At 37.0% G+C, this 21,096-nt stretch overlaps 2 protein-coding genes across 3 annotated transcripts; both read left to right on the top strand.

The window, feature by feature from the left end:
• Nucleotides 1–1,811: 1,811 nt before the first annotated feature.
• On the top strand, nt 1,812–8,896 carry LOC141656740 (uncharacterized). The gene is given in 11 exon segments (XM_074463767.1): nt 1,812–3,055; nt 3,057–3,968; nt 4,509–4,713; nt 4,917–4,992; nt 5,654–5,720; nt 5,846–5,953; nt 6,034–6,150; nt 6,349–6,425; nt 6,651–7,847; nt 7,998–8,042; nt 8,121–8,896. Coding segments are annotated over 2 exon segments (1,893 nt in total). The 5' UTR covers nt 1,812–2,066; the 3' UTR covers nt 3,961–3,968; nt 4,509–4,713; nt 4,917–4,992; nt 5,654–5,720; nt 5,846–5,953; nt 6,034–6,150; nt 6,349–6,425; nt 6,651–7,847; nt 7,998–8,042; nt 8,121–8,896.
• Nucleotides 8,897–12,668: 3,772 nt separating this feature from the next.
• On the top strand, nt 12,669–20,032 carry LOC141656739 (RNA-binding KH domain-containing protein RCF3-like). 2 transcript variants are annotated; one of them, XM_074463765.1, is made up of 8 exons: nt 12,669–13,913; nt 14,843–15,286; nt 15,766–16,011; nt 16,593–16,835; nt 18,863–18,966; nt 19,071–19,185; nt 19,407–19,533; nt 19,717–20,032. In XM_074463765.1, the coding sequence occupies exons 1-8, from the start codon at nt 13,170–13,172 to the stop codon at nt 19,734–19,736; spliced, it is 2,043 nt and encodes a 680-aa protein (XP_074319866.1). In that variant the 5' UTR covers nt 12,669–13,169; the 3' UTR covers nt 19,737–20,032. The 2 variants fall into 2 exon arrangements, with proteins under 2 accessions (XP_074319866.1, XP_074319867.1); XM_074463766.1 differs by having other exon boundaries at nt 12,726–13,913; nt 19,077–19,185.
• The last annotated feature ends 1,064 nt before the right edge of the window (nt 20,033–21,096 follow it).

Here is a 21,096-nt window from a genome sequence, read left to right as displayed (position 1 = left end):
TGCGGGAAGGACTCGAGTCTACCACCGGCACTCTGGGCTCCCAGGCGTCTTGACATGGTCGACTTCCTCCAATGCTCCGTTCAAGTTTTTCGGAGTCACTTTTTGGGCCCTGGTCTCTGTGGGGTGCCGCCGCTCTTGTCGTCGTGACGATGAGTCGGCGTGCTACCCATTAGGTCCCGGAGCGACTTTAGTTTAGTGCATCAACCACATGTCCCATGACGGTGATTTGGTCGGTGGGCGGCGGTGTATCTTGTTACGTTGGCATCCCGTACGTCGTATCGGTGATACGGCTGGTGGGGGACTGCCCGATTTCAGAGTTGTGGAATGTGTCATCCTGGAAGAATTCAGTTTCCACACGCACCATCTCTGGCTGTCTCGACATCCTCTTAGCTCGGCGAATGGGTTTTGCTTTGTGTTTTTTTTTTGTAAGGGATTTGACTAGCTTCTAGTATCTGCGATCCCCACAGACTGCGCCAATTGTTCCGGGTGTAATTCCAGAGCAGTGTTGTTTACCACGCAAGCTTGGTGAATGGATGTCCTTCCTTGCCTTGACTCTTTCTCTCGGTCTCTCCTGAAACGATGAACAAACTGAGGGCTCGGCTTTGCACCGAGCGTACTCACTCCGACGCTCAAGTCAGCGAACTTAAAGGGATTAAGTTGTATGTTACTTGACAAAGTATATTGTAGAGAGATAAGGGAAATTATACCAGATGAATAGTGAGTTTTAGGTTAGATTGTGGATCATTTTCTCAATGAGGGTTGAGGAGTATTTATAGACTTTCACTTTTTGTCACGTAGTGGCCAAGTGGGCCAAGTGGCGTAGCAGGTGGAAAGTCTGTTCTACCCTCGGCCGAGGGACCCATGGCGGCCGGCGGGCCTGTTGACTCCATCTTGAGGGTCTTGGATATGAGTACGCGGATATGTCTCCCATTTGGCGGTTGCCGCCGAGACCCAAAGTGACCGTGAAATGCGTCGGGTTAGGCGGTCTAACATGTTGACTTGCTGTCTCTTGATCTTTGACCTTGCTCAATATGTTGACTCGGTCAGCGGGTGCAGAATATGCACCATCAGATATGATAATTATTTAATAGTATAGATTTAAAGGGTAAAAACGGAAAATCAAACCAAATCAGGTACCTGAAATCTCAAATGTTACTTTAGGTAGAGTTTCATTTCAGCTAGCTTATTTGGTTAAATAAGCTAATTGCCAAACACTTACAAAAAAATAAGGTACCTAAAATTTTGGTCAAATAAGCTACTTTGACCAAATTAGGTACCTAAAATGCCTTGCCAAACGGAGCCTAAGGCTCTGTTTGGCAAAACTACCTGAAAAGGTAAATTTGAAACTCCGAAAAGGTAATTGAAAACCGAAAAGGTAATCAAACTGAAAAGGTAATCGATAAGGTAATTTGAAAAGTAGGAGCTAATAAGGTAACTGATTATATAAAAATGTGTTAGGCAAACTAGCTGAAAAGGTAGCTGATTTTGGTAAAATGACGTAAAAGGATATAAAAATTATTTAATATTATAGAATAAAGGGGTAGAAAATAGAAAATAAGTCATTTCAGGTCTGATTTCTCAAATCTTTCTACCCGGTAAGCATTTCATTTCAGTCGACCTTATTTGACCAAATAAACTACTTGCCAAACACTTGCAAAAAAATCAGTCACGAAATTTTGGTCAAATAAAATTATTTTGGTCGAATAAGTTCTGATGTGTGTCGCATCAAACAGATGTATAAGTAAACAAAACCAAGCTCGGACTCAGGCTCGAGCCGAGTAGTTAACATTCCTATTTAGTGGCTATTTCACAGGCCACATCTCAGTAGTCACTACCTCTTCAGTCTTCACTCTTTTTTTGTGAAAAATTGGGGGAAAATCGCAGGATGAACACCAACAAAACCCTAGAAAATTGAATTCAGAAATTGAAGAAAGATCAAAGTAGTCATTTGAAGAAGCATTATATCAATAACTGGTATATCCTTGATTCTATTACTTAATCTCTCCCTCTATTTTTTTTCATTTAAGTTGAATTTTTGGGGATGCAGTTCTACTCTTCTACTTATAATGCAAGCCCCCAAGTTCAATAAAGTATCCAAATTTACTGTTAATACCAATGATAATTACATGGGCACTAAAATTAGTGATAAATCTCCGATTATTGATGAATTATTTGATAAATTCCCCACAAAAATGGGATCTTTCAAATTGGGTGATTCAACATTTTATAACCTAATTGAGAAATGTGCCAATTCATGTGATTTTGTGTCACTGGAAAAGGTTTTTGATAGAATGAAAAAGGAACATAGAACTTTTAGGGAAAGGGATTTTATTGTGGTGTTTAGGGCTTATGGAAAAGTGGGATTGTATGGAAATGCCATTGAGTTGTTTGATAGAATGAGGGATGAGTTTGGGTGTCGCCCGACTGTGAAATCGTTTAATTCGGTTTTGAATGTGGTTATCCGAGCGGATAAGTTGGAATTAGGTCTGGAGTTCTATCATGATAATGTTGTTGTTGGGAACAAGGATATAATGCCTAATTTGTTGAGTTTTAATTTGATTATTAAGGTTTTTTGTAGGTTGGGTCAGGTTGATAAGGCGGTCGAGTTGTTTAGGGAAATACCTAGTCAAAATTGTGTTCCTGATGTTTTTACGTATAGCACTTTGATGGACGGGTTGTGTAGGGATGGTAGGATAGATGAGGCGGTGTCGTTGTTAGATGAGATGCAAATGGAGGGCTGTTGTCCTAGTCAAGCGACTTTTAATGCGCTGATTAATGGACTTTGCAAGAAGGGTGATATAAGCCGAGCTGTTAAACTTGTGGAGAATATGGTGTTGAAAGGTTCTGTACCGAATGAGGTAACTTATAACACACTTATTCATGGGTTGTGTAGTGTGGGGAAGTTGGATAAGGCTGTGAGTCTATTGAACCACATGGTGTCAAACAAGTGCTTGCCAAATGAAGTCACTTACGGAACTCTTGTTAATGGGCTTGTTAAGAAAGGGAGATCTTGTGATGGAACCCGTCTCTTGCATTTTATGGAACAGAGGGGTCTTGCGAAATGCATATCTTTACTCCTCTCTTCTTAGTGGATTGTTCAAGGAGGGAAAGACGGATGAGGCAGTAGTACTTTGGACGGACATGATCTCAAAAGGATGTAAGCCTAATACGATCCTTTATAGCGTTCTTATTGATGGTCTATGCAAGGCAGGAAAACCCAATGATGCTAAAGACATTTTGTCAGAAATGATAAAAGAGGGCATCACTCCTAATGCTTTTACTTATAGCTCTTTGATGAAGGGTTACTTTAAAATAGGTAATAGCCATGAGGCCCTTCTTATATGGAAGGAGATGGGAGGCGGTAATTGTATTGATAATGTGGTTTGTTATAGTGTACTTATAAAAGGTTTGTCAGACGAATGTAAACTCAAGGAGGCAATGGCAGTTTGGACGCATATGTTGACCAGAGGAATTAAACTTGACACTATCTCTTATAGCTCACTGATTCATGGCTTCTGTAAGGCTGGCTTGGTCGAGCAGGGGTTGAAATTATATAATGACATGCTGTTCCAAGGACCTGGATGCCGACCTGATGTAGTCACTTACAATATTCTTTTCAATGATTTATGCAATAATAATAACGTAAAACGTGCCATTGATCTTCTCGGTGATATGTTGGATCATGGGTGTGACCCAGATTTGTATACTTGTGACATATTTCTAAGGGTTTTAAGAGAAAAGGTAGACCCGCCTCAAGATGGGAATGAGTTCCTGGATGAACTTGTTGTAAAGTTGTGCAAGCGGGAGAGATGGTTAGCTGCTTCCACGATCTTACATTTCATGTTTCAGAAATCCTTGCCGCCAAGAGTGGCTACGCTGCAAAGCGTTCTTCAACACTGTTTTAAACATAAAAAGATCTTAGGAGTTTTGGACAAGTGTTGGAGTACCATCTTCCGCTAATTTGCTTGGTTAGCATTTGATTACTACATAACTCACACTTTTTTTTATAGTAGATAGCGTCACTCTGCTTAGTATAGCTCGCAAAACTTTGTACGCTTCTTTTATCATGAAATAGCAATTGGTGAATTCAAATATTGACATGGCTTTCATTACATTATGATACAAGTGTCACAATAAGTCTCATCTATCCTAGGATGGAGTCATTGATGAGGCACGTAGGTAACATTGTTGTTATGTCGTTTTATTATAAGTTGAAGCCATGCTAAACTGTAATGTAACATGTTCATATCTTGCCTACTTCGGCCCCATATATCAAATGTAGGATGAACTTATCTGGGGAAATATTTTGTTTTTGTTTTGTTGTTTCATAGGAAAAAGCCATGGTAAACGGTAATGTTAGCCATCTGGAATCTAGCTATGAATTATGTCCTTTTGAATGTGCGGATTTAGCATAATTTGTTGAGGGTACTAGGGCTTAGTGTAAATTATGCCAATTTCCCCGACCTATTGTTTTCCTCCTAGCATTGATATCAGATCTGAAATTTCAGGTTTTGAATGATTTGAGAGATGCTGACTGCTGAACTTGCTGAACTATGTTTTTATGGCTTGCCTACGATTAGCGCCCTTTGATGAAATTTTGAATGTGCGGATTAAACAGATTTGTTGGGAGGTACCAGGTTACTTTCAACGCCTCTGCTATGTATGTTGCCATTCAGATTGTTCTCTCCCTATATGCCAGTGGTCGTACTACTGGTAAGGAAATTTCGAAGGACTTGTTTGGATTTAACTTCCATTTGATGATCTTAAATTATTTCCTAATTTTCAGTTTGCATTTCATAAGTATTGTGTCATGACCAGAAAGGAACTATCACTAATTCACTTTGTTGTTTTCTTAGTATAAGATGTGATTTTGCATATATATGCCTTGTACTGATGCTGCCTGAATTTTATTGCAGACAGGCTAGAAGTCTTCCGACAGATAGGCTGAGCATTTGGCATATTTCAGTTACTTGTGTACTAAACATTACTCAGGTCAGTTTAGTTTTCCTTTTAGTTCATCTTTCTTTTATGTGGGGGGAATTTTTGTCTATGCATAGAGTTGGTATGTGTTATATTTGCATATCTCAATAATACACCAGTTAGAAAAGTTCTTTGCATATGCACAATAAATACACCAGTTAAAAAAGCTGCTGATTGCTCATATCTCATAAGCAACGCTGCTAGCACTCTTGAAGTTGGCAATTGCCAGATATAAACATATCGTAAATAGGTACGAAGGACAGACTCTTATCTACTTCAAAGCAATTAACACTTGCTAAGATGGTATCTAACATTCTAATAGTTTACTAAGACTTATTTCTGGAACTTGCAATGATTACTAGCATAGTCGAGGTAAGATTTGAGATTGAAATGCTCATGCTGACTATATGGCACTTTTCAGCCTTTTGTCTACTATTGTTGGGGTGGGGGAAGGCCCTTGCTATCTCGCTTACTTCTTTCTGCTGCCAGCCAACTGTTATATACTTATATTGTCTCTCTTGAACAAAGTTTGATTTCATATTTCTACCTGAACTATCACTAAGAGATTCGAAAACTGCAACTCATCTGTTTTTTTTTCCTTTCCATCCTCTTTTCATGCTTCTCGTTACATTCTTGATTCAGTGTGTCCTGAGCTACGTTAACCTAAATGCAGGTCATTGAGAAGCTTGTTGATATAGTTGCCTTCATACACCAAGAGATAACAGAAGTGTTTGGTACAGGTATTTTGCCAGTGCTAGCCTACCACTGCAATATTTTTGCATTTGTTTTGCTGAAGATTCGGTGCCTGCGTAACAGAGATGCACACATTTTGGGAACAATACTAATGATGAATATGAAATGTCAGGTCAAGTAAGACATGATGATAAGTTTAGCACAAGTAGTCCAAGGCTAGGTCCTGCTGGTCTTGCTTTACACTACGCAAACATTATTAATCAGATGGACAGCATTGCAAGTTTGTCATCTTTTACTTTCGTCATTATGGATTGGTAATAATCAGCTAGATATCTGAATGGGATACATGTGACCTTTCAGGCATCCAGGCCAACTTCCCTACCTCCTAATGTTAGGGACACATTGTAGCGTGGATTACCAGCAAGTGTTAAGGATGCCATGCGTTGTAATTTGCGGAAACTTGAATCAGAAGACGAGGTACTTTATTTATATCCCAATGTTACATTTTTGATGTTGTGACTAGACTCAGATATTCAAGTATGATCGTTTTGCATGAAAGGTTTAACCGTATTGAGATTAAAAGGCAGCTACATTTAGTCATTTACTGTGTAGAATTTGTTGAGCATCAATGCATTTTATGGTGGTTCTAATTAGTTAGTTTTTATTAACTTTCAGCTTGGGGTTCCTCAAATTTAAGCTAAAACGGAGATCATCATTGAATGGATTTCCCCAATGGCAATGAACACTCTAATGTAAGTTACTACCCTCAGTTCATGCATCAGTTCTTGATCTAAAACAACTACTACTACGTACGTACAATTTTTCAGTTTTGTGAACCCTACAGATCTGCCTACACTTGAATCTAAATTGGCAGACCCTTTTTCACGATACTCACTTTTCACCTTTTCTTTTTAAGTTCAGCTTTCAACACCTGCCACCAAATAACAAGCTCATGAATCTCAATTTTGATTGGACAGCACTGAATTCAGTAAAAAGACGGGGAAGTGGACACATCACACGACTGCAGACACTCTATCATGCCAAAAAGGAGAAGACAGACGCTTACATCATCACACTCAGAACACTGTTACTCAGGCTGATTAGTGGGATTAAACGGATAGACCAAAGAATCATGGTCTCTCTCCTTTACCACTTTATTCCCCCACCAAGAACATGTCGTTGAAGATATACCCATCCACTTATGATGCTAAAAAAAGCCTTGGAGTAAAGCTGTCCAAGGAGGATAACAGAAATGAGCTGGAGATACAGAAAATACGGCGTGGAATTAGATAGATTCTATCAGCTATTTTACACCTGTTTATATATTACTTCTAATTTGTGAATAAAGAATGCAATGGCAGAGATTACACTTGCGTCCTGAGTACTACATACGGAGTATGAAATTGTGACGATAGTATGATTCCTAAAGAAAGAAGTAACGAGAGCTTACCTCGAAAAAGAAAAACGATAAAAACTGAAACGATAAAAAAAAAAACAAATGAGTCCCTAATAGGGTCTAATTACATGTTCTACCTATGAGGGCAATGCGATGGCTTTGCTATCGACTAGTAAATCTTAAGAATAGTTAGTTTTTTCATTTTCTAAGACGAACCCTGTGGAAATTATGGGTTCGTTCTGGCTCCAGACCAGGAATAAGAATGTGCCTTCTTGGCCTCAGCCAGAACGAACCCGTAATTTCCACAGAGTTCGTCTTAGAAAATGAAAAAACTAACTATTCTTAAGATTTACTAGTCGATAGCAAAGCCATCGCATTGCCCTCATAGGTAGAACATGTAATTAGACTCTATTAGGGACTCATTTGTTTTTTTTATTGTTTCAGTTTTTTACGTTTTTCTTTTTCGAGGTAAGCTCTTGTTACTTCTTTCTTTAGGAATCATACTATCATCACAATTTCATACTCCGTATGTAGTACTCAGGACGCAAGTGTAATCTCTGCCATTGCATTCTTTATTCACAAATTAGAAGTAATATATAAACAGGTGTAAAATAGCTCTTAGAATCTATGTAATTCCACGCCGTATTTTCTGTATCTCCGGCTCATTTCTTTCTAATCAGTTAGTTTTCATAAACTTTCAGCTCGTGGATCCTCAAATTAAAGCTAAAATGGAGAAGATCCTTGAATGGCTTTCCCCTATGGCAATGAACACTCTAATGTAAGTTACTACCCTCAGTTCTTGATCTAAAACAACGACTACTACGTACGTACAATTTTTCAGTTTTGTGAACCCTACAGATCTGCGTAGAGTCGCAGACCCTTTTTCACGATACTCACTTTTCACCTTTTCTTTTTCTTGGCGGAACAGAGCACACCAAGGGTTCGGTTGGATAGGAGAGTGGGCAAACTCCAGGTTAGTAAATCTTTAAAAGTTCAGCTTTCAACACCTTTCACCAAAGAACAAGCTCATGAATCTCAATTGATTTAACAGCACTGAATTCAGTAAAAAGACGGGGAAGTGGACAAATCATACGGCTGCAGACACTGTATCATGCATTCATGCCAAAAAGGAGAAGACGGACGCTTACATCCTCATGCTGATAACACTATTACACCGGCTGATTAGTGGGATTAAATGCATAGACCAAAGAGATCATGACCACTTCATTCCCCCACCAAGAACATGTTTATACCCATCCATTTATGATGCTAAGAAAAGCCTTGAAGTAAAGCTGTCTGAGGAAGATCCGAGATTATTGAAACTAATGAGTAGGTCAAGGTCGGACCCTGGAATCAGCAAAAGTCGGGAATCACACAATACAGATCGTAAAATGATCAAGCTGTGGATGAGGAGGAAAGTTCTCCTTACAGAGGTCACAGGACAATTAATTCTCCACCACTACATGACTACATGTTACTGACGTTGAGTTGGTACGCAGTCACTTTGAAGCGCCTTTGTTAGAAGCGCTGTCATACCGGCTTTTACTGTTGGCAGATTGTTACCGAGTCTTTAGTTATGATTTTACTTTATATATGTCGGATTTTGCATTGTACATACTACGTGACTACGTGTTACATAATGTAGATATGTTAATACTGACTTCAGAGTACTGAGTAGTTAATAAGGTATATCAAACGCTTTGGTTGGTCGCGTATGACTTGTGAGGTCCCGGGTTTTTGTACCCTTTAGCTCGTCTGAGAATTCGTGATATTGTCTGATTGAATCATTCTTTTGGTTTAACAAACACTAACAAATTAACAATGGTATCAACCCTTTTTGTCTCCCTTTCCTTTTGAGTAAAATGACAGAAAACAACAACAAAGGAAATATGGATAGGAATTCCCTCTCTTTCCTGAAAACCTATAGCCAAATGGCCCAAATGAATCACTTAGGTCAAAACTCCTACCAAGTAGTCAAGTACGATCAGATTGATCTTGAATTTAACCTTGAGTTGAGCTTGACTAAATCTAAACCAAACATCAAGTAAACCTAACAAAAGACGAGTCGAGCATGAGCTTGAGCTCGTTTGATCTTGTTTTATTATTTTTGTATGTATAATTTAAGTAGGCTGTTTTAGTATTTACGCTATATTTATTAGGGAAATGATAAATACAATCAAATGGGTTATATTTGAATTTAAGTATTTAATACCCTTCCAAATTTGGTATTAATTTAGAATTTCGGGAATAAATCACATGAATCAATGCAATTAATGTATGTATCCAGTATTTATTTCCTTTTGTCAAAATAGCCGTTTAACTCAAACTATTTTTCAAAATAATCATTTTGTAAATCTAATTACCAAAATAACCACCTAAGTTATAAAGTTGCCATAAAAAAAGCTAAACAACATTTTTTTTTTCAAATTTATTTATATTCCCTCAAAATAATACAATTTAAACTAGACTATGAAAAAATTCTACAAAATTGAAAAATAGCAGTATTTCAATATTCAATATTATTTTCAGAAAATTATCTATTGACCCATGAATCTATTTTTCACTTTTGATTGAAGCCCTATGAATTTTTCTTAAAAGTTTCAAAAAAACGTGCAATATTATAAATACAATTTCATAAAATATTGTTTATAAAAAATAAGAACATGCATTAAAAAAACTAAAAAGCTAAATAAAAAACATGCAATTTTCTTTCTAATTGTCAAAGCGCTATCAACAATGTAAGTATAGTATTTCTAATCTTGTAGCTACTATTAATGTTGATTTTTAAGATAATTTCAATTTGTAAAAAAGATTATATAAAAATAATTTTCATATACTATGAAGGTGAATCATTTCTTCATTTATCATGATGAACTTAAATAATTTATAAATTAATTTGGATATAATGGTTAGTTAATATTTATAGTCATATATTACTTTGTTATATGGTCATTTTGGTAAATATAATGGTCATATGATCATTATGGTAAATAGTTTAGACCAAATGGCTATATTGGCGAAAGACTCTACAACCTGAGTTGTATTTATCATTTCCCTTATTTATAACTAGTGTCAATCCCGCGCGAATGCGCGATTTTTTAAATAAGAATATTAAAGAAAATAACAATTATACAACTGTTATTTAACTCAATTTTAAATTTTAATTGTAAAATTATTATTATTATTAATTAATGTCTTGTATTAATGGGTGAAAAATGAAAAGTTTAGTATATTCTAATTGTAAAAACTAGTTTTGTGGCCCGTGAAATTCACGGGATGTTTTGTTTCTACCATAATGTTTTTAGTGATTTCATACCATAACTTAAAACATCTTAGGGTTGTATAAAGTCAGTTAATCTTTTGTACAACAGTTTAATTGTTACACAAAACTATAATATTGTCAAGAAGCACCCTCACTAATTATTAGATATTAAAATTGCATCAACAATTCCGGAAATAACATAACACACACGATTAGAACTTTTATGACAAAACTAACATTTCACACCACCCATAATATTGTAGCTAATAAAGTAATAAATTGCGAAAGTAAGAATTCCAAAGGAGAAACTCGAACAACAATTACATCATTAAGGCATAATACTTTATATATTAAAACAATATTATACAAAATTGTGTATGTCATCTCTCCAAACTTTTCACCTTTAGCCATATACTTCAAAATATGAAGTACTTCAGGTATTTGTCACCCATCGCAAACCCCACGTAATTGGTATGTTCTTTAGATTTTCATACTTAAATACCATTGTCTCCTAAATTTCAATTACATAACCTTTGAAAAATGCTATAACCATTACAAATACAATGTATCAATAATAAAAAGTACAATTAAAAGAGACAAAAGACAAAAATTAAAGTTAAAGCTCATTCACCTAATGTTAGCGCAAAATTTAGAGAGGGGTGAGGGATTACGAGCTTCTCATCGAATATGGTGGCTAAAAAGAAGAATTATTGGATTAATACAAAGATTTATGACTTGTGGATACATAATATCATTTAAAAGAAGTGATGGAAAATCCATACAATCCATACACATAATATAGTCGATGGTTGTGTAGAGTGTTAGGTGATGTATATATATATAAAGATGGATTGTTGGGATTAGAAACCCAAAAGTTGGGAGTGATTAGCAAATAACTTCTTCAATTATATACAATTTAGTGTAATATATGAACATGCACTTATCACTCCAAGTTAATGTTTTCAAGAGTTACCACATAAATTGGTAGATGAATGATTTCTTTTTTAAAGGGAATAATTTAAATATTCTTAGTAATAGTTGAGTTAATTTTAATTTGTCACGTCACTTTTAATTTGCCATGTCACATTAATTTAGATACCATTTTAAATAGATTTTATAGATGGTTTAGATAGCCTTTTGTCTAACTTTACCCTTTTAATTATAATTAATAATAATATAATATTTTATGGATTAAAAAAATGTCATGTGGATTGAAATGCCATGTGAAATAAAATCAAATGGTTTATGTAGTCTTTTAAGTAAATTGAATAGATAGATAGATCATAGATAGATAATAGTAAGGGAGTGAAGTTGGTATTTTGGTGTCGGTGGAATTGGGAAGTGAAATTGGATGAGGTTGGGTGAAATGTGAATAATAAACTACTCTTTTTTTGTCATTTTTTTGCTTTTACATTTCTTTGCTACTCCTTTTTTTGCTTTTTTTTTGCTTGGTAATTAATAAATAAATTAAATAAATAATTAAAGTGTATAGAAAATAAATTGATTGCTAATCTTATGTGGAATTAAATTAATTGCTAATAATATGTGGAATAAAATTAGTTGCTTTTGTCTAGCCTTTTAATTATATAGTATAGATAATATAATGAAAGGTTAATTACAGATATGATATAATAAAAGCCTAACTACAGATATGATATAATAAAAACTCAATTATAGCCAAATTCATTTAGGCGGCGGAAAAATTTAGGAGATCTCTTATTCTTTTAGTATAAGGGGGATGAGATTTGAAAATGTGAACAAAAATAGAACAAGGGTTAAATGAAGCTTGAGTTAGACTCAAATATTTTTTAAAGTCAATCTTGAGTTTATACTCTTCAGGTTTCAATGTCAAATCATGTGTTATTTCTACACCTGGCAAAACTTTTCAACCCGAATAACCCATTCCGTCTCTCTAAATGAGGTCCCGAGCATGACACGAAAATATAATCCGATCTGAATGTTTGTTGTTGTAAACAAATAATTATCCATAAACAATTTCGATAATAATAAAGCTGAAAATGACCCTAATTGAAATGACCTGATCGGACATGGTATGATTCGAATACTCGCAAATCCGAAAGTGATCCAACCCCTACTGATTCAACCAAAACCGATCAGGTAAGCCCGTTTTCCAGTTTATACTGCCTCTAACCCTACCAGAACCGATTCATCGAGCTTTAATCTTAGATAAATCAACTCTTGTTTTATTTTCTTTCTTTAGTACTCAGAATTTATTCTGGACCATTGATTCGTAAATGGCGAAACAAATAGGGTCCTAATTTTTTAGATAAAAAAATAGGGGTCCTAATTAGATATGAACTATTCGAAGGTACAGTCACTGAATATGGTCAAGAAACAGCCTACAAAATCGTGACACACCCACGTATACGAACCATCAACTTACACTCCTCACTTTCTTTCTCTCTCCAGATTGTCTACTTTTTCCCCCTTTTCAAATCCTAGGGTTTGTCATTTCTGGTGTTCAACCATCTTATTCATCTAATTTATCTAAACCCCAATTTTAAAAATCCCCAAAGTTTCAACCTTTTTCAAAATCTCCTACTTTCAGCAGCTCAGGAACCTCTGATTTGAGCATTTTTGTTGATTATAATGATTATTCAAATGTATAATGATGTAATAATCATTACCCATGTAGCATTTCTGGGATCTAATTGATTTTTTAAAAGGACCCATCAATTTTTGCCCAGAATTAGAAAGATTGAAACCCTAATTTATCGTTATTCTGATTATTGGACAGTTTGTATGAAGTATTAGTGTATTACTACTCAAATTTGGGAATTTCGGACAAAAATTTGAGGTGGGTAAGTTAGTTTAATCATGGATAGGTCAAGATCTAAGAGAAGTTACTATTATGATCACCAAGACTATGATTTAGAACCATTTTCAAGGACTAGACCTAGATACAACAATAACAACTCTTTTCCTGCACAACATCATTACCCGAATAATCGACACCGTGGCGGGGGAGGCGGTGGAGGGGGGTTTGGAGGTGGTGGAGGTGGAGGAGGAGGTGGGGGTGGTGTAAGAATGGGTGGAATGGGTGGAAAGACGGGTGATTCGTCGGTAATGGTTACGACTAGTTATAGGATACTTTGCCCTGATGCAAAGGTGGGAGGGGTAATTGGGAAATCGGGGAGTATTATTAAGTCGATAAGACAGCATACCGGAGCTTGGATTAATGTTCATGAGCTAGTGCCGGGTGATGATGAGAGGATTATTGAGATTTCGGATACTAGGAGGAGAGACCCTGATGGGAGAATGCCTCCATTTTCGCCTGCGCAAGAGGCATTGTTTTTGATCCATGAAAGAGTGCTTGAGAGTGAGGCGTTTGGGGAGGAGGAGGTGGATTATGGTGGTGGTCGAGGTGGAGGTGGTAGTGGGGTTAATAATGGGAGAGTGGTGACTAGGTTGGTTGTGTCGAAATTGCATGTAGGTAGTTTGTTGGGGAAAGGAGGGAAGATTATTGAGCAAATGAGGATGGAAACCAAGACTCATATTAGGATTTTGCCTCGTGATCATACTTTGCCTCGGTGTGTTTCGATGGGGGAGGAGATTGTTCAGGTTTAATCTTCGCGTTCCTATGACATGATTGAACTTTTTTATGTTGCCTGTTATTAAGTGAATTTCGGACTGCCTGGAGTTTGTGTTTTGTTGGGACCGGTGTGTGAATATTTATGTTCTTGTTTCGGGATGACTTGAACGCAGAACTTGACTATGCCTTGCATTTCTAGGGATAATTGAACTGTTTCTATCATAAATTGAGTACCTTGGCTTTATATTAGTGGAAGTTTTAGTTGGCAAACTGTAAGTTGCCAGTGTGATTTATGTTCTTGTTTGGGATGACTTGAACGTGGAACTTGACAATCTCTTGCATTTCTATGGATAATGGAACTGTTTCTATCGTAAATTGAGTACCTTAGCTTTATAGTAGTGGAAATGTTAGTTGACAAATAAGTTGCCAGTGTGCATGTTGCTACACTACTATTTCTCAAGTGCATTTAATCTCTTGTATATAGGTTGGTTTTTTGAGTTCATTTCAACCTAGTTAGACCTGCAGTCATTGGGTATGATAGACTCCCTAGTGTTGCAATGTTCAGCATTGCCAAAATATCTCAAAGAGTAATTTTGCATTGACATGGAGCTTGCGCCATGTTTGATATCAAGTAGACATTTTTCAGGCTGAAGAACTGTGGATGTCGTATCTGAATGAGTGACTAAAGTTTTATAACTCCAGTTTATTTTCAGGCTGAAAATGTTTGTCATAAGATTAGCTGCGTTGATGATAATGGAACTTTCTAGTTTCAAGTGGTATTGTCTAACCCCTTGTTAGAACCTTGTGATATGATGTGATTTAGTTTTGAAAACAGTCTATCTGCCTGTGAACTGAATGAGCCCATGAACTGTTTGTGCAAATGGTTCTCCTTTATTTCACTATTTCTATGGAACTGAACCATTTTCTGCTTAATACTAAACCTGTATTTCTATAACAGATTGTTGGTGATGACAATTCTGTGAAGAATGCCATATCTATTATTTCTGCACGCTTGAGAGAGAGCCAGCATCGTGATCGTGGTACTTTTCAGGGCCGACATCACTCAGATGATCGTTTTGAGGATGACTCCGGTCCTCGCAGGGATGGTGCTCCTTACAACTCACGAATGTCTAATTCTTTCAATAGCAGAAATAACAACTATGCATCACGCTCCGGTGCTTATGCATATGATTCGGAGGCTGCTCCCCGTTCTCAAAATGGCCACGCCTCTTTTGAAGACCTTGTTTTTCGAATACTTTGTCCTAATGACAGGGTTGATAGCGTGGTAGGGGAGTCTAGTGGGATCATGGATCTTCTTCAGAATGAAATTGGCGTGGATGTCAAAGTTTCTGACCCAGTTGATGGTTCAGAGGAACGCATAATAACTGTATCTTCCGACGAGGTATCACTTAGATGATGGAATTTTATGTTTGGTTTTGACAGACTTCCAAGCTTCCTTTGCCGTTTTCCATTTTTAACTTATGGACCTTTTAATTTTGAATATAACTTTGACTCTTCACTTCTATGATCATACCCGTGTCTCACACTCAAGGATGCGGATATGGAATCCATAACTGATCATTACTACCTTGAACTAAAAAGGGAGGTGTGCATAATGAAAGTAGAGTAATAGGCTTTGCATGAAGGATTTTGTGTGATATTTAATGATTTTGAGCCTTATTTGTCAAATGCCTATCCTTTCTCTTTAAAAAATTGAAAAAGTGAATATATTTATGCTATAAAACATCCATGCCCTCACTTAGTTAGGGTTCCTCTGTCTAAAAGTTGAGTCATGCCAAATTGGGTACTTGGATATGTACCCGTATACTAACACTAGTTTTGCGGCCTTACCTGATGGTGTTTTACTTTGCTTCTACTTAGGGCCCTGAAGATGAGTTATTTCCAGCCCAAGAAGCTTTGTTGCATATTCAGACTCGCATTGTGGATTTAGTACCAGACAAGGATAACATTGTGACCACAAGGCTGCTAGTTAGATCCAGTGAAACCGGCTGCTTCAATGAAGATGGATCACTGTCCGAGATGAAGAAATTAACTGGTGCAGACATTGAGATCTTGCCCAAGGAAAAAGTTCCTGCCTTCATATCAGCTAACGATACCCTTGTCCAGGTGTGCATAAAAAGTTATTGATGTTTCTCAAATCCTTGATGCTTTAGCTTTGTATTGAGCTGCTCTGGAAATAATTGCTATGATGCACAATGCAATATACTTTAGTGTAATAAACGTTTATTAAATGCGTAGATGCTATTAAATTTTAAAAGCCTTATTCCTTGTACAGTGAGGATGTCATTTGGGCTGGTTCAGTTGTTATACGTGGATTCACTAGTGGTTGGTATCTAATCGGGATTTTGGCTAGCCCAATCATTTACAGGCAGTTATTGTGTGAAATGTCTCCTTTTACTCGGAAATTATGACCCATCAGCTTAGAAGGGAAAGATAACTGAAAAAATGGTCACAAAAAGTCAAAAACCCATTTTACGCAACCTCTTGCGTAAGGTGGTCTTACACGAGAGTTTGTCTCTTAAATTTTCCTTATTGTCAAATTTGACCGATTATACCCTGCCACATTAGTGAAACATGCTCATCTTTTTATTCAAAGCTTCAGGATGAGGTTTTATTTCATGCTCTTACAGAAGCTCTGGTTTCTACCATGATTTCCTTTCTCCTATTGCTTATGGTCTTATTTACAGATTGTAGGAGAGATAAAATTAGCACGTGAAGCTCTGGTCGAGGTGACAGCCAAAGTAAGGAGTTACTTGTACCAAGTGTTCTTGCAAAGGGATATGCTACCACCGTCAGATTCAGCTCCACCTTCATTAGGAAATGGCCCCTCTCGGCAAGAATCCATAAATAAGCCCCGACTAGCCAATGAATCATTGGATAGTGGATCTCCTGCCTTAGTTTCCCAGGGTGCATCTGTGCAACCACCCAAGGTAATTGCTCATCTCATACTAAGTTATTCTCTGGTTTTTTTTTTGAATGTGTTTGAATGTAGAATCAATAAGATCCCCTCCCATTTCCCATGTTTATCTTCTCCTCGAGTGCATTATCTGTTTAAGTGCGTGTTACGGTAATATTTAAATGCTGGACAAAAACCTATGTTTCTGTGCAACTTAACTTTGGACGTGTGTGTGGTGCCCACTTGTCACGACGCTTCATCACTTTATCTAAAGCCAAAACATGAATTTCTTCACATACTAGCAACGTCCGGCAGCCGGCTCTGAAAGTCTGAAATACATAGATACTTTACTTGGAGTAATGATTTTTCTTTGGACTGTAACGTTTTGCCATGAAGTTTGGGCTCTAGGATCCACACACATTTTTTTAATATGTTCTGTTTGTCAATGTCTAGAAGGGGAATAACTAATTTTATGTTTGATTCACTGTGGAATTGAAATTAAGTATGTTGCATTTTTTTTAATTATTCGTTAAGCTAGACTTTCACTGGAAATACTGGTTTCTGAGAAAACAAAAGTGAACGACCAATGTTCATTTGCATTGTACATTTGTACTGCAATGTCGGTGCAATACGTTGCACAAATCCTGTTACACACTCACTGTCACACATGTACTGCCATGCTGAGTTGAATGAATTCTATGATATGTGGACAGTCTGACTGTGTGAATGTCTCATCTAAGAATTAGTCCTATGACAGAGGATATAATGCGCCCCCTCCCTCTTCCCCTTTTCTTGGACAAAACTGCATCTGTGTGTGTACCCTCCTTTAAATGTTATGTTGGTTTTTTGCCCTAGTTATGAGCCATATTATTTTCTGTGTAATAAAAAATTCAGAACAAGGAAATGCTTTTTACGTTTAGGAGGAATCTGCATGTCTAATTTGACAGACTTGTAACCAATATTTTGGATTCAAATAATATTTTGCTATTTCAACTTACCCCTAGTTAAAAAAAAGAATGTCCAGTCATCCAGTGTAGTGAGGTGTTAATCAAACCGCTTCAAGGCGCATATGGTGCACGTTGACTTGAGCTAAGGCGTAGCCAGTAGCACTATGCAAATTGCATATTCTACATTTTCTTTATTATACATTCCCTTTCCCTATAATTGCCGACTTTACTCTTTTTTTTTTTTTTTGGTAACATGTTAGTGCACTTTAAAATGAGAGGGTGTTGCTCAACTAGGTAGCACGGACACTTCTCCTAATCAGCCGTCCCGTGTCCGACACCGTGTCGGACACCGACACTCCTCGGACACACGTCGAAACGTGTCGGACACCTATAAAGCCGTGTCTAACTTTCTACATTTATTCGGGCACGTGTCCGACGCGTGTCCATGGTATTTCGGCCGTGTCCGACGCGTGTCCATGACATTTGGACATCATTTGGGGTGAATGATGTTCTTTAAGCGTGAAATGAGCCGTCGAAAGAGATTGATTAAAAGATTCGTTTGGATGGTAAATGAAAATGAGTTATAATCAAGGCAAGCTTTAGCTTCACTTATTTAAATTTAATATCAAATACTTTTATAAAAATAAAACCGAACGTTTATAATTATAAAATATATATTTTATTAAATTTAAATAACGTGTCCCGTGTCCTATATTTCAAGGGGTGCCGTGTCACGTGTCCGTGTCGTGTCCCGTGTCCCGTGTCCGTGTCCGTTTTGGTGCTACCTAGTTGCTCAATAATAAATGTCAGAGAATACAAAATTCATTTGTTAAAAACCAATGCATTGTTGTGCATGAGGCACACACTTCTATCTCATGTCTTGCATCTCGTTGCCTTGATGCACCTCATTCCTTCTAGAACAAAGTATTTCAATGTAATCATCTGTCACTGATCTCATTTCACAAAATCTGAACTCAATAGTATGAAATTTAGAGCGGAGGTTGAAGTGTTGCTATGAAACATGCATGTTTTGTTTTTCATTGCATTGGGCCATGTGTATGCTCTCTAGAGCTACCGATATCTTGTTAGTCAATTCTAAGAGATTTCCGTTTAGGATACTGGATTGTCGAGTAGTGAAACTTCAAGACAGAATGAGAATGATCGCCGTGAAGATAGTGCTAGCAGTCGTCGTGAAGATATGCCGACTACCTTGAACAGGTCTAAACCTTTCCATCTTTCCGCACTATCCTTAAGTAATTTAATCATAGGTTTTGATTCTTTTGAACCTTGCTCAACCAATGTAACACGTAATTTATTTTCAGCACCAGGATTCAAGTACCAATGGTCACAAGGAGCACTCTTGAAGTTGTTATTCCAGAATATGCAGTTGCAAGGCTTCTGGCAAAATCGAAAAATAAACTTGCTCAAATTAGCGAGGTGACGTGACATTCTGCATTCACAAAAACTTGTTTTGAGATGTTCTTACATGTGAGACAAACTCAGTGCATGAGTGACACATAAGTATTTGGGTTGGTCTAAAATGTGAGACCGTCTCATACATGGCTACTTTTGTATCATTACTTTGTTCATCGTACTCTGTATTTGATTAACTGTCTTTTACCAACTTTTAAATCTGTTTTACAATTGTTGTCGAGCAGCTATCAGGAGCCAAGGTTACATTGATAGAAGATGAACCCGACTCATCTGAGAAAATAATTAGAATATCGGGCACTCCCGAGCAGGCAGAAAGAGCCCAAAGCTTACTGCAGGGTTTCTTCTTGAGCAGTAAGTTCCTCTCTTCAACAAGTCGTGTTTTAGTTTCCCTTATTCTTCACTATCTTACGTCAATGACGGTTTTAGATGATGATTTATGTTAATCACTCAATGTCATTTGGGGTCAAGGCACTATAGCAGCAGTTGTTGTCAAAGGGTTATTCTCTGTACTAACTAATATTCATACCTAACCAGTTCAAGAAGACGGGCCTTAAAGGCGGTGAAGGAGATTACGAGCACTGACAACAAAGCTTGCTAAAGCGGAGCTCTAATTTTCTAGCGGGTTGTTCTCGGTGACCTTTTTCTATTTATTGTTTTTACAATCCATTGAGCATCCAGCCGAACCTCACCTTCCACTGACATTTAGCGAGTCATAGAGGTTGTGGAAGCAAGGAGACGACAGGTTTGACTGTATATACACGTATGAGAATGCTTTTCGGAAGTTTTGGGCTTTGTACTCTATAAGTTGTATTATGTTTGTTACCATTTATGTAATGCATCGTTTCTCATCCATGAGTTTTGTTTTCTTACATCAATGTTACTTCGATTCCCACTATAACTGGCATGTCTGTGTGTCGGGGACACCATTTTGTATACGACACGACACTCGACTCTTTGTTTTAACACAGAACGACCTAGTATTTTCAAAAAAAATCTTAGTTCGACTTTCCAACACACCCCATTGTACGGATTTTAGTAACATTCCTTTTACACCGAGTTCAAATCCAGCTCTGGTGGTGTTTTTATTTTACTACTTATTGATGAAGATTGCCATCGCGCTGTGAAAATTGAATAGGCTCGGTATATGGTCATTGGGCCTCCTAAAAGAATTATCGAGGTTGTTCCGAGGAGAAAAAAACACACACGGTTGTATTACCACTGGGATTGTCTGTCTATCAACTGAGAAGACAGATACTGGGAATGTAGCTGACATGCATTTTTTCACTTTGCAGCCTGAAATTTGGTTCTGTACTGTTGATGCTGCCTGAGTTTAAACAAAAACTTTGGTGACTCGAATTGTATCGTATCTCAAAAACCAAATTATCATCCAACTCATAATAATTAGTCTCGTGTAAGATTGTTTTACATTAATATTGTGCAAGACGGATCTGCAATCCTTAAACACCAGAATCCAATCATCCATAACCATATTACATACTGTAATGCTAAACATATAACATGGTACAAGAAAATACAGTGAAATAATCCAAACAAAAGCAGCAAAATACAAGGAGAAAAGCAAAACTCCCCTTTTATCCCCCCATACCCCATTCCATATTCTTGAATCTTGAGTGGTGCACCTAAAATGTGTATCCCTACACTGAATGCTAATCCCAAATCATTTTCAATGGAGTCCCACCATTATTTTTGAGGGGTCCAATATTATCCTCATTCATATTGAAAGCTGCATTCTTGTTCAAGTTAACACCACAAAAGAAATGGGTGACATTCCACAAGGTCTCCTCATTCCCAAGAATGGATCTTGTTATATGAACTCGATAATTATTGTGTAAAATCGTGTACTGTGAGTCTGTGAGACGGTCTTTTGTGTATAAAAACACTCATTTACTGATA

Source organism: Silene latifolia, chromosome 5 (assembly GCF_048544455.1).
Source record: "Silene latifolia isolate original U9 population chromosome 5, ASM4854445v1, whole genome shotgun sequence".
Lineage (NCBI taxonomy): Eukaryota > Viridiplantae > Streptophyta > Magnoliopsida > Caryophyllales > Caryophyllaceae > Silene > Silene latifolia.
This window is presented reverse-complemented; position numbering and strand designations above follow the sequence as displayed.